The sequence below is a fragment of the Carcharodon carcharias genome, chromosome 2 (genome assembly GCF_017639515.1).
Source record: "Carcharodon carcharias isolate sCarCar2 chromosome 2, sCarCar2.pri, whole genome shotgun sequence".
Taxonomy (NCBI): Eukaryota; Metazoa; Chordata; class Chondrichthyes; order Lamniformes; family Lamnidae; genus Carcharodon; species Carcharodon carcharias.
In genome coordinates, this window is record NC_054468.1 from 225,337,460 (window position 1) to 225,350,249 (window position 12,790).

At 41.7% G+C, this 12,790-nt stretch overlaps 1 protein-coding gene across 2 annotated transcripts in view; it reads right to left on the reverse strand.

Annotated features, from left to right (window-relative positions):
- The window catches only part of LOC121290637 (kinesin-like protein KIF13B), a 147,552-nt gene that overhangs the window by 26,854 nt on the left and 107,908 nt on the right, over positions 1-12,790 (reverse strand). For both annotated transcript variants that reach the window (XM_041211348.1, XM_041211338.1), the window contains exons 24-30: positions 11,090-11,222; positions 8,895-9,041; positions 8,367-8,396; positions 7,478-7,577; positions 6,591-6,717; positions 5,205-5,260; positions 1,373-1,497 (exon numbers count right to left, since the gene is read on the reverse strand). In XM_041211348.1, the coding sequence (XP_041067282.1) occupies positions 1,373-1,497; positions 5,205-5,260; positions 6,591-6,717; positions 7,478-7,577; positions 8,367-8,396; positions 8,895-9,041; positions 11,090-11,222 (718 nt within the window). The remainder of the gene's footprint in view (positions 1-1,372; positions 1,498-5,204; positions 5,261-6,590; positions 6,718-7,477; positions 7,578-8,366; positions 8,397-8,894; positions 9,042-11,089; positions 11,223-12,790) is intronic.

Below are 12,790 nucleotides of genomic sequence, written 5' to 3' on the forward strand. Positions count from 1 at the left end.
AGCATAATATACCAATGTTCAGTCACACATCAGGCCAAACTTTTCTTTATTCTTTCATGGAATGTGGCCATCGCAGGCAAGACCAGCATTTATTGTCCACCCCTAACTGTCCTTGAGGAGGTGGGGGTGAGTCACCTTCTTGAACCACTGCAGTCTATCAGATGCAGAGTTTGAGGACTGGGTCTATAATCGATGGAGTTTAGAAGGATATGTGGGGGGGGGGGGATCTGATTGAAACTTACAGAATACTGAAAGGCCTGGATAGAGTGAATGTGGGGAAGATGTTTCCATTAGTAGGAGAGACTAGGACCCAAGGGAACAGCTTCAGAGTAAAGGGAAGACCTTTTAGAACAGAGATGAGGAGAAACTTCCTTAGCCAGAGTGGTAGATCTATGGAATTCATTGCCAAAGAAGGCTGTGGAGACCAGGTCATTGTGTGTATTTAAGACCGAGATAGGTTCTTGATTGGTAAGGGGATCAAAGGTTACAGGGAGAAGGCGGGAGAATGGGGTTGAGAAACTTATCAGCCATGATTGAATGGTGGAGCAGACTTGATGGGCCAAATGGCCTAATTTCTGCTCCTATGTCTTATGCGGGTATTCTCAGTGCTGTTAGGAAGAGAGTTCCATGATTCTGATACAACTTGTACCATATTTGGTACAACTGGGTGACCGTTAGGCCATTTCAGAGGGCAGTTAAAATCAGGGTATGGAGTCACATGTGGGCCAGACCAAGTAATGACGGCAGATTTCTTTCCCCTAAGAACACTAATGAACCAGACGAGTTTTTACGACAATCAGTGATAGTTTCATGGCACCATTACTGAGACTGCAGTTCAGGTCCAGGTTTTTAATACTTAATTAAATTTAAGTTCCACCAGCTGCTGTGGCATTAGCCTGGGCCTCTGGATTGCTGGTCCAGTGACATTACCACAATGTCACCATCACTTCAAACTCAATTCCCACTCCATTCAGTTCCACTTAGCTTTGCTCTTGCAGTTTGAAACAAGAATTTTAACCCCTTGAGTGGATTAGTTTTGCAATAATTTTATGCTAGGCCTGGTTCAGTTTTGGGTTCATTATATGCTAATAGAGAAATATTTTGCTGTAAAATTCTGTCCATGATGTTAAATGACCCTTCACTTCTTTCACCCATTGCAAGACCAGGTGTGATTCCTGTCTTTTCTGATGAGACATCTTTATTGCCAATTTTACTATCAACCTTCCTGACTTCAAAGACCACCTAAAACCCCTTTTTTCTCTCAAATGTCCTTTCCGTTACTACTTGCTGTCCAACATTCTGCCTTCTCTCAGACTTAGTTTACTTTATTTTCAGGAGTGCGGTATAAATTCAAGCTGGAGGGTTATATCACCTCTGGGTCATGATGTTTTGCAATCTGAAGTTCAAAAATGTCATCATCATCCTCATCAACAAGGCTGGCATCCAGTGCACCAGGTTCTGGTCCATCCAGATCTTCCCGAGAGCTGAAGTCATCAGCTAATGGTGAGCAAGCAAAAAATGGAGAAAACAGCAGCAACATTAAACTAAATAAAAGGATAACATCTATTGGCATTGTTTAGTAATTTTTAATATACTTATATCCATATTCTTCCCCTACATAATATTCCCTGATGTTTGCACAATGTTCAGCAACATTCGGGACTCCTCAGATACTGCCCAAATGCAGCAAGGCCTGGACAATATTCAGGCTTGGGTTGACAAGTAGCAAGTAACATTCACACCACACAAGTACCAGGCAATGACCATTTCCAATAAGAGAGAATCTAACCATCGCCCCTTCACATTACCATCACTGAATCTCCCACTATCAACATCCTGGGGGTTACTAATGACCAGAAACTGAACTGGACTAGCCATATAAATACGGTGGCTACAACAGCAGGTCAGAGGCTGAGAATCCAGTGGAGAGTAACTTAGCTCCTGACTCCCCAAAGCCTGTCCGCCATCTACAAGGCACAAGTCAGGAGTGTGATGGAATACTCTCAGCTTGCCTGGTTGCATACAGCTCCAACAACACTCGAGAAGCTTGACACACTCCAGCACAAAGCAATCCGCTTGATTGGCACCACATTCACAAACATTCACTCCCTCCACCACCGATGCACAGTGGCAGCAGTGTATACCATCTGCAAGACACTGCAGGAACTCACCAAGCCTCCTTAGACAGCACTTTCCAAATCCATGACCCCTACCACCTAGAAGGATGAGGGCATCTGATACATGGGAACAGCACCAACTGGTTCCCGTCCAAGCCACGCACCATCCTGACTTGGAACTATAATCGCCATTCCTTCACTGTCGCTGGGTCAAAATCCTGGAGCTCCCTCCCTAACAGCACTGTGGGTGTACCTACATGACAGGGACTGCAATGGTTTAAGAAGGCAGCTCAGCACCACCTTCGAAGGCAATTAAGGATGGGCAATAAATGCTGGCCTAGCCAGCGAGGCCCACATTCCGTAAGTGAATAAAAAAGAAAAAATCCTCCTTTGTGCACAGAATGTACTCATGGATAAGGAGTGAGGATTAGACGAATTTCAAACACATCCATGGTCTCGGCAAAAATGAAAGGAAGGATTGTAGAAAGGCATTTATTGCTTTCCCAGTTTCTCTTAACACTTTTCCTTCAAACTACTCAAAGGGGACAGAAAAACCTGACCTGGTGCAACTGGCATTTGAGGTCAGGAACCAAACTGAGTTGCAAGCACAACCCCACGGATAAGAAATTAAATTGGGGCAAATTCACTCTGGCAAGGAATGCCTTGCGTGGGAAAATATGTTAAGGATGAACTCAGGAACAGGTGCCCAGATCTCTGGTAAACTACTGACAGACGTATAACATCGTAAAGTGCATTTTTATCTTGATTAACGTGGCTCTCTCTCTAATCCCTTTTGAAGCTGCCACATGCTTTTAAAAAAAACTTCTCCTTAGAGCCGAGAAGACTTGGAAGAGATTTGAGAGAAGTTTAAAATCAAGAAGGGCTTAGATAAATAAAAGGGAAATGGTTTCCAATTGCTGGAGGGTCTATAACCAGACAGTGAGAGCTGAAGAGCCGAGGCCAATATGAGGAAAGACCTTTTACACAATGAGTGGTTCAGATTGGAATGCGCTGCCCGATAAGGTGGTGGAAACAGATTCAGTAGTAACTTACAGGGTGGAATTGGTTAATTGAGGGGAGGTGGTTGCATTGTGGTATTGTCACGACTAGTATTCCAGAGATCCAGGGCAATGCTCTGGCGATCCAGGTTTGAATCCCACGATGGCAGATGGTGAAATTTCAAACAATAAAAATCTGGAATTAAAGGTCTGATGACTATCATGAAACCACTGTCGATTGTCATAAAAACCCATTTGGTTCACTAATGTCCTTGTCTGGTCTGGCCTACATGTGGCTCCAGACCCAAAGCAACAGTTGACTCTGAAATGCCCTTTGAACAAGGGCAATTAGGAATGGGCAATAAAATTTGGCCTATGTGAACGTCCACATCCCATGAACGAATAAAAAAAAATGCTTGATTAAGGAAAAAAGAGACACAGGGATATGAGGAAAGAACCAGTGAACGGAACTAATTTGATTGCCGTTTGAAAAAGCCAGCACAGACTCAAAAAGCTTTCTTCTGTGCTGTACTATTTTATAATTCTCCTCCCAGCTCTTGTGGGAGAAATTATGGAATGAAGATGAAACTTCCAAGGTTCCCTGAGCTCGGAACCAATCATAGAATTGTTACAGTGTTTGTAATTTGGCTCATCATGTCTGCACCAGCTCTCTGAGCATTTTAACTTAGTGCCAATCTCCTGCCTTTTCCCCGTAACCCTGCACATTGTTTCTATTAAATAATCTTCCAATGCCCTCTTCAATGCCTCAATTGAACCTCCCTCCACCACACTTCCAGGCAGTGCATTTCAAACCCTAACTCCTCGCTGTGTGAAAAAGTTTTTTCTCGCCTTGCGTTTGCTTCTCTTGCAAAACACTGTGCCCTCTGGTTCTCGATCCATTTACAAACAGGAAGTTTCTCCCTATCTACTCTGCCCAGACCTTTCATGATTTTGAAAACTTCTTTCAAGTCTCCTCTTAGCCGTCTCCTCTCCAAGGAAAACAGTCCCAACTTCTCCAATCTTTCCTCATAACTGAATTTTCTCAACCCTGGAACCATTCTCGTAAACCTCTTCTGCACTCTGTCCAATGCCTTCACATCCTTCCTAGAGTGTGGTGCCCAGAACTACACACAATACTCCAGCTGAAGTTTAACCAGTGTCTTATATAAGTTCATCATAACCTCCCTGCTCTTGTACTCTGTGCCCCTATTAATGAAGCCTAGAATATTGTATGCTTTAGAACCTGCACTCTCTACCTGTCCTGCCACCTTTAATGACTTATGTACATATACACCCGGGTCCCTCTGCTCCTGCACACCTTTTAGAATAGTATCCTTTATTTTATACTGTCTCTCCTTGTTCTTTGCACCAAAGTGTATGACCTCACACTTCTCTGCATTGAACTTCATCTGCCACTCCACAAATGTTGCAATGTCCTTTTGAAATTCTACCCTTTCTCCTCACAGTTTACAATTCTCCCAAGTTTTGTGTCATCCACAAACTTTGAAATTGTCCCGTACACACCAAGATCTAGATCATTTATATATATCAGGAAAAGCAAGGGTCCCAATAGCAATCCCTGGGGAACTCCGTTACAAACCTTCTTCCAGCCCAAAAAATACCCCTTAACCATTACTCTCTGTTTCCTATCCCTCAGCCAAATTTGTATCCACATTACTACTGTCCCTTTTATTCCATGACCTATAACTTTCCTCGCAAGCCTGTTGTTGGGGTTCTAAACCCCAGAATGCATGCTGCCTCCTGTTACTTACTTAGGTAAGGTATTAACAGTATGTGAAACCGATAATTTAACTAGGTCAGGAAAAAGAGAAATAATGGTCTCTTCTCATTAACTCAGGCAGGTTAAGATATGTTAGCCAGTGGTAATAAAATTACTAGCGAGCTTTCAGTAAAAAGCATCTCACTTTTTGCCATATAATGGTACGTATGTTTCTATGAATTTGTCAGGATGTGAGTGATGCTGCATTGATCACACTGATTACCCGTTCCCCAAATTTAAAAAAAATGCATTATTCCCCCCCCACCTTTCAACTGGTGCATTAGAGAAAAAAAACATGCAAAAATTTACCATTTAGGTCAAGGAAAACAACAGGAACATGTGTTTCCATTCCAGCTGCTGGGCTCCTGCAAGAAATGCCAAAAATACATCAATATAAAAGGGGATAAGCAATTTACAATCTTCATGGAAAAATGGAAGGAATTATAGAACTTGAGTCCAAGCCATGGCTAAAGCCCAAAACTCAGCAATAAAAATTAAGTCTGACACGGTTACTATGAACTAGTGGCTACAACTACAAAATTGATGAAATTGTGGAGTGTGACTTGCAAAGCAATGGTAAAAACAACTTTGGAGTTCCATGTAATAAAAAAAAATTGGAAGAAATAAAAACTATTACTCAATGTTTTGACTGACCATGTCAATTTGAAGTTACGCTATTCGAATTACTGGATAATTATAAACAGCCTTAAAAGCAAAACTTCTCATTTTGATGTTTGGATAATCTGAATTTTTGGGAATCAAAAATCAACATGCAATTATCAGTAGACTGTTTCTTGCACAAAGTTGAATATTTATCTCAGTTTGCATTAACATGTCCTGGCCATTAACAACTGATTGCTTGTTGACAAAACTGAAAGGTTATCACAATTGTTAACTTTTTCAGGCTGAAGCTAACTGCCTATTTGCTTTGGAGTCCAATGGTCCATTTAGGAAGGAAACATTCCTGCTAAGATCATGGCATAACTTAATACGACTTATAAGAGACCTTTCTTTGGTGGAGTAAGGGGAGGGGTACGCCATTTGTTTCTGCAAGAAAAGGTGTTTGCAATTTTGAAGTTAGGGTTTTTAGTCAGAGGCAGCAGGAGGATGGGGACAATGGCTCTGGCAGGCGGTTGGACCCGGGCCACACTTTATGGACAGCAGCCAATTAAGTGGCTGCCGCCGGGGCTAAAGATGGCAGCCCGCCCTCAATCACAGGCCTGGCAGCTCAGCAGACCTACTGAAAGTGGTGGTCGCTGCTCAAGCAGGCAGGAGGCCTTGGGCCTACAGCGAGCAGGCAAGAAAAGCCTTTAATAAAATTGCACAGCCAACTAGGGCTTCCTTCTCTGCCATGGCCCCCTCTTTACCTCATAAAACCTTCTCACATCTTGGCTGCTGCCTCCAGGTATCCTACTCATGCTGCTGGTGGGGGGAGGGGTTACTTTGCCATCAGCAAGTTGTCAAATGGCCTGATTGGGCCTTTAAGTATCTAAATCAGCTGCCCACCTCCTTGGGAAGAGCAACCTCCAACCCTACCATCAGTAAAACGCCCTGAGAGCAAGGCCATGTCAGGGAGCTTATCCGATGTGTCTTCTCACAATTTTATCAGCACCCGCACCCCCACCACTGCCCCCTGGTGGCCAGTAAAATTTAGCCCAAGGATTTTATTTTTCTTATATCATTTTGTGGACGAACCATTTTGCTGGGGATCCTGGGATTCCACTCCCGGCTGATGGGACCATCACAGCATTCCTCTCCTCCGTTAGTGTCAATCTTCGCTCCAACAATTGCGCCTCACGGTCTGCATCATCTTCAGACTTATCTGCAAGACACATGACATCAAATTCACACTTGACTTCAACAAAGCAAGGGAGGAAAACAGGCCACCGGAGCACGATACCAAAACTAGTGTTCCATCAATGCAGAATGGGATGGCAACACATGTAAGAATTCACACTTGACGAACCAGGAATGAGACAGGATATCTCACATCTAATTTATGCATTACATCTGGGCTCACATTCGACCAATACAGAATGGAGATTGATAAGCAAGCAACTCTGCATTATTTTAAACACAATCAATTTTAGGATTGCAATGTCTGAAGTTCACAATAGTAGATAAATAATATTTGCATAAATAGCTTTGATCTCAAAGTGCTTAAAATTACTTTATAAATAATTTCACTTGCAAGTACAGAAACTGTTATGTAGACTTCCTCTGTAAATGTTTTTTTAACAGCACCAGGGTGGCTTCAATGACCTCTGCTCATATGTGAAGTGTGGAAATCAGGATGAGCTGAGGACAAGAACAGGTTCACCTGTGATAGCACACATGTTGAGGAGCCTGCTGATACTTACCATTCAGGCTCACATAAGTATAGCTTTGAGTGAGTTCTGGTGGGTGAATGTTGCTCACAGAGTGACATCATTATGTGGCTTATGGCCTGAAAGGGACAAAGGGCAAGAATTGGAATGGCTGGGGCAAAAATGAAAATGTTGAGTGGATGGGTTGTAACCAAGAAAAGCTGCGGTAACAAATTGATTATTCAAAATTGTACACTCTGAGCTTGCTTCACTTACTGGATTTACCAGCGAGTTTCTGGAGTTGCTTGTCAAGATATTCCTGCCTCTTAGTTAATGCAGTTAACCATTTCCGACGTAGCTTCTCCAGATCCCTCTCCTGTAATGTGTAAGAAAGAGTTAATGTTCTTGCCCCTTTTCTTCTCTCCAGTTTAATGCAATTTGTCGACTGTAGCTTCTTTCCAAAAAGTTAATCAGCAAAAATTGAAGTATTATAAATTACTACCTTTCAGTTGATTTTAGCATTTTAACCCAAGAACTAAAATTAATTGGACAGTCTAGATCCAATTCCTAATGAGCGTGGATTCTTAACACAAAATTGCCCCTCTTTAACACTTCACCTTTTTTAAAGATGGCTCTTCGCTAAATGAAAAAAATGTTGCAGAAGTATAGTAGACAATGCTCTTTCGTGACTGGAGCTGAGGCACCATGTTGGGCTAGAGTAGAGTGAGATTTGCTCACATCTCACTCATGTTATACTTGACCTAAGAATGTTCAATGGGGTCCTGAAACAGGAACTGGCTCATTTCTCAACAGCAACATCCATCACGTAAACAAGCCATATAGGTACACCCATCAAAAACAGAGAAAGTTTGACAATGCAACTGTGCATGCTTTTTTACTTAGACTGGAGGTTGAACTGCATAAAATAACCATGTAGGAGCAAGAAGTTAGTTTGATTCTACAGAGCATCTCTAATGCAGCAACCAAAGGAAATTTAAACCCAGGTATCAGAGCTGAATTAGTTATTGCAAGCCCTTAGACTTGAATAAAGAAGATTTTCAACAGAAATTATGTGGCGATTGTACAATTAACAGCTGAGAGAACACAATTTGCATGAAATGAAGGCAAGAATTGACAGCAGAATTCAAAAGCTATCAAACCATACCTGGTAACTGTCCATGTCATCCTCTTCTTCCTGTGTAAAAAGTAAAAACAAATATCAAAGCAATGCTCATGAGGTATGCATCTTTATAAACTGGATGAATAATTCAACTAGCCAGGATCAAATTAACAAGGGCTATGTGTTTAATGCACACTGTCCAAACAAGTTCCATTCCTGCCACGAGCAAGATTGGCAACATACACTGACTGTGCTAGTCACAGAATGCAATTCAAATTAAGCAATAGAAATCAAAAGCAGAAGCAGTAGCAGAGATCACAAATAAAATTAATGTTCGTAGTCTATAAATTAGTTATCGCAAAGTTCTCATAATCTTTTTTGCTTTTCCTCCATTCAAACCTTTCATGCCAAATTCATAATTCAACGTATGCTCAATTTCCATCAAAACATAAAACCAGTGGGTTTGGCAATGATACTTTAATCCCGTGTTTTATGCTTCTTCTGTGCCATTCCTAATTTATCACTTTAAATTGTTCTCCTATTGTCAACAGTAACAGACCTGTAACCTCTTACCAAGTGGGTATCTTGATATTTCTGGGTTCTAGCAGGTCTGGTTTTGACACATCCCACAGCAATAGACAACACTGCTTCAGCAATTAAAGGCAACGTCCCAGAGTCTTGAACTGACCTTACTTCAACTTGAATACGTCGAGACTGACCCTGCAAGGCAATGGAAAAAGCATTTGTCATAAAGGCTGATGTGTTGTTCACACTCAAAAAGCAGGGTATATCAGAGACAGCCAACAACAGGCTCACAAGCCATATATCAAATTCATATCTGGGTCATAAGAAATAAATCAGAAGACTATTGTCCAAAACAATCTAGTAAACAGCAACCAATTCAAAAGGAGTTCCTGTCTGACCAACCACCTTGCCATCCAAATGAATTGTGATGTGTTGTGCCTAAGATTTCCAAAATGCACTTACAAAGTTCCATGTAAAAAGTAATTGGACATTAATTATAAATCTTGGGTATGGATTTTAAAAATTGGCTGAAGGGTAGAAAGCAAAGCAAACTTGTTAAAGAAGTTATGTCAGATGTGGAGGTACAAGGTGCCTAGGGATTGGCGTTGGGGTCACTATGTTTCTCATCTACATCAGTAACTTGGGCTCAGAATGCCAATACAAATCAGTCAAATTTACAGACAATACTAAGCTAGAAAAGATAGTTGGAGTCAAGGGAGACGCTCATAATTAAATGAGTTAAAATACAGAGAAGGCAAACCAATGGTAGATTAATTTTAACGCAAACAAATGCCAGGTACTGTACGCAGTAAGGAAAAATGGTTGACACGTATACTCCACGAATGGTGCTGGAATAGCTATAGACGAAGTTGAACAACATCTAGGAGACTGAGCCGGCTTGATGCTCAACACATCCAATTAAATGCAGAACTCCAATCGACAAAGCTAATAGAATACTAAACTGCATAGCCAAAACAATAGAATATCAGAGGAAGTCATGATCAAACCATACAGTATTGTCAGCAGTCTGCACCTTGCATGTTGTGGCCAGGTCTGGTCACGAAGAAACAAAAGGGTCATTCATGCTCTGGAGGCAATGCACAGAAGAGCCAGAAACCTAATGCAGAATGTCAAAGGGCTAAGCTACAAGCAAAAACCAGAGAAACATGGGCAGTTTAACCCTGAAAAGATGTCAGTCTGAGAAGTGATCTTATGAAGGTACACAAGACAGTGAAATGGTTTGGAAAATCAGTTGAATTAAAAAATTAAAATAAGATGGGAGTATGAGTAAAAGACAAATTTAAGGCTGTCAGGGTGTTCTCTGCACTAAGTGATCGGGACATTGAATGAAATGCATAGCAGATTAGTGCAGGCAAAAATTCTGAATTCATTTTAAGAATTTATTGAGTGCTGTAGTGGTGGTTCCAGAGGTTATTTGCAAATGAATGAAAAGAATATGGATAGGGAAAATGTACATGAAGAAAAAAATACAATCAACATGACTCCCCTCCCCCTCCCCCCTGCCAGTGTCCCAGCTATCCCCATTTATATGCTCTTTTAATTAAACCAATAGAAAAAGGGGGACAAAACAACAAATTAACAAAAGATCAAATTAACAAATGAAAGGGGCAGCCCCTTAAAAGGGAAACTGCAACAAAAAGACAGAAGACAAAACAAAGGAAACTTACAAAGGTCAAACGATGGGTCAGTAATGCACACAAGTCTCTGCAATGCCCATCGGTCACGAAGCCTTTAATCATTCGGCAGACATAGAGTACTCCATCTCTAAGGACACTGGGTCACAAACACAGCTTATCCCCATTTATAGGTGAACAAATAGCCATCACCTGTTTAACAATGTAATTGACATTAAACCTTACAATGTAATTGCCATTAAACTTTAACAATGCAATTAATAAGGTATTGACACCTTCCCTCCAATTCTGGCCTACATGTGACCATAACTCTAGTCTTGCATTGTGTGATTGACACACAATGCATTCAGGCTAACTAAGGAAGGACAAAAAACACTATTTTGTTGGTGTTGCTCATGAAAACACAGGGGGAGGCATATCAACCCATCCTACTAGGATCTTATCTAAACAATTCTTCTATTTTCCTCACCCCATAGCCACATTTTCTTCACACCATCTCAACACTAAAATCCAAAAAGAGTTCCAGACCCCCATCAAAGAAGTCCATTGATCCACAGCTTGGGACTCCTCGCCTGCCTGCTCATTTACCTGTCGTAATTGAAAGATGCCACCGGTGGAAACATCCTTCGAGAGGGTCACCTCCACAGGGACGTACTCCCCATTCTCATTCAGTTCCAAGATCTGGATCCAGAGCTCTATCTTTCGCATCACCTCACTCCACCTGTAGATGTAAATATGTATTTTAAAAAGGTGCATTTAATCACTTAGGTATGTAAATTATTATTCCTTGAACAAAGGCTAAGTTCAATAGTTACCCAAGCTCCTCCTGTGTAGCAGGTTATTGATGGTGATATTCACATTATATTTAGTATAATTTATGATAGGAGCTTTATTGTAACATTTTACTTTTTTCTGGTAAGCATTGCTTCCTCCTGTCATTACATATTGAGTGTTGTATCATATCACACTTACGCAGAATATCAAAGTAAATCAATTTCGAGTTTTAAACGTTAATCTTTTCTTATTCATTCATGGGGTGCGGGCATCACTGGCTAGGCCAGCATTTATTGTCGATTCCTAATTGCTCTTGAGGTGGTGGTGATGAGCTGCCTTCTTGAACCACTGCAGTCCATGTGGTGTAGGCACAGCCTCAGTGCTGTTAGGGAGGGGCTTCCAGGATTTTGACCCAGCGACAGTGAAGGAATGGCCATGTAGCTGGTGGACAGGCTTTGGGGAGTCAGGAGATGAGTTACTTGTCGCACGATTACTAGCCTCTGATCTGCTCTTGTAGCCACAGTATTTATATGGCTAGTCCAGGTTAGTTTCTAGTCAATGGTAATCTCCAGGATGTGGATAGTGGGGGATTCAGCGATGGTAATGCCATTGATTGTCAAAGGACGATGGTTAGGTTCTCTCTTGTTAGAGATGATCATTGCCTGGCAATTGTGTGGCGCGACTGTTACTCACCACTTGTCAGCCCAAGCCTGGATATTGTAATTGCCATTAAACTTTAATAATGCAATTAATAAGGCATTGACTCCTACCCTCCAATTCTGGCCTACATGTGGCCATAACTCTAGTCTTGCACTGTGTGATCGACACACAATGCATTCAGGGTAACTAAGGAAGGGCAATAAACACTATTTTGTTGGTGTTGCTCATGAAAACACAGGAGGAGGCATATTGTCCAGGTCTTGCTGCATTTGGGCATGAACTGCTTCAGTATCTGAGGAGGCATGAAAGGTGCTGAACATTGTACAATCATCAGCGAACATGCACACTTCCGACCTTATGACAGAAGGAAGGTCAGTGATGAAGCAGGTGAAGATGTTTGGGCCTAGGACACTACCCTGAGGGACTCCTACAGTGATGTCCTGGAACTGAGATGATAGGCCAACAACAACAACCATCTTCCTTTGTGCTAGGTATGACTGCAACCAGCTGAGAGTTTGCCCTTGATTCCCATTGACTCCAGTTTTGCTAGGGCTCCTTGATGCCATGATGTCAATGGCATTCACTCTAACTTCACTCTCAAGTGCAGTACTTTGTCCATGTTTGAACCAAGGCTGTAAGGAGATCAGGAGCTGAGTGATCCTGGTAGAACCCAAACCGAACACACTAATTTCACAAAACTTACTTGGCACATTGCCATTAATACACTGTACATAAGAACATCACACTTCATTGCAATATTTAAACCAGATGGATTTTGCTTTGAAAAGTAGGCCACTTGGCCCATCGAGCCTGCTCTGCCATTCAATAAGATTTGGCTGATCTGAATGTAACTTC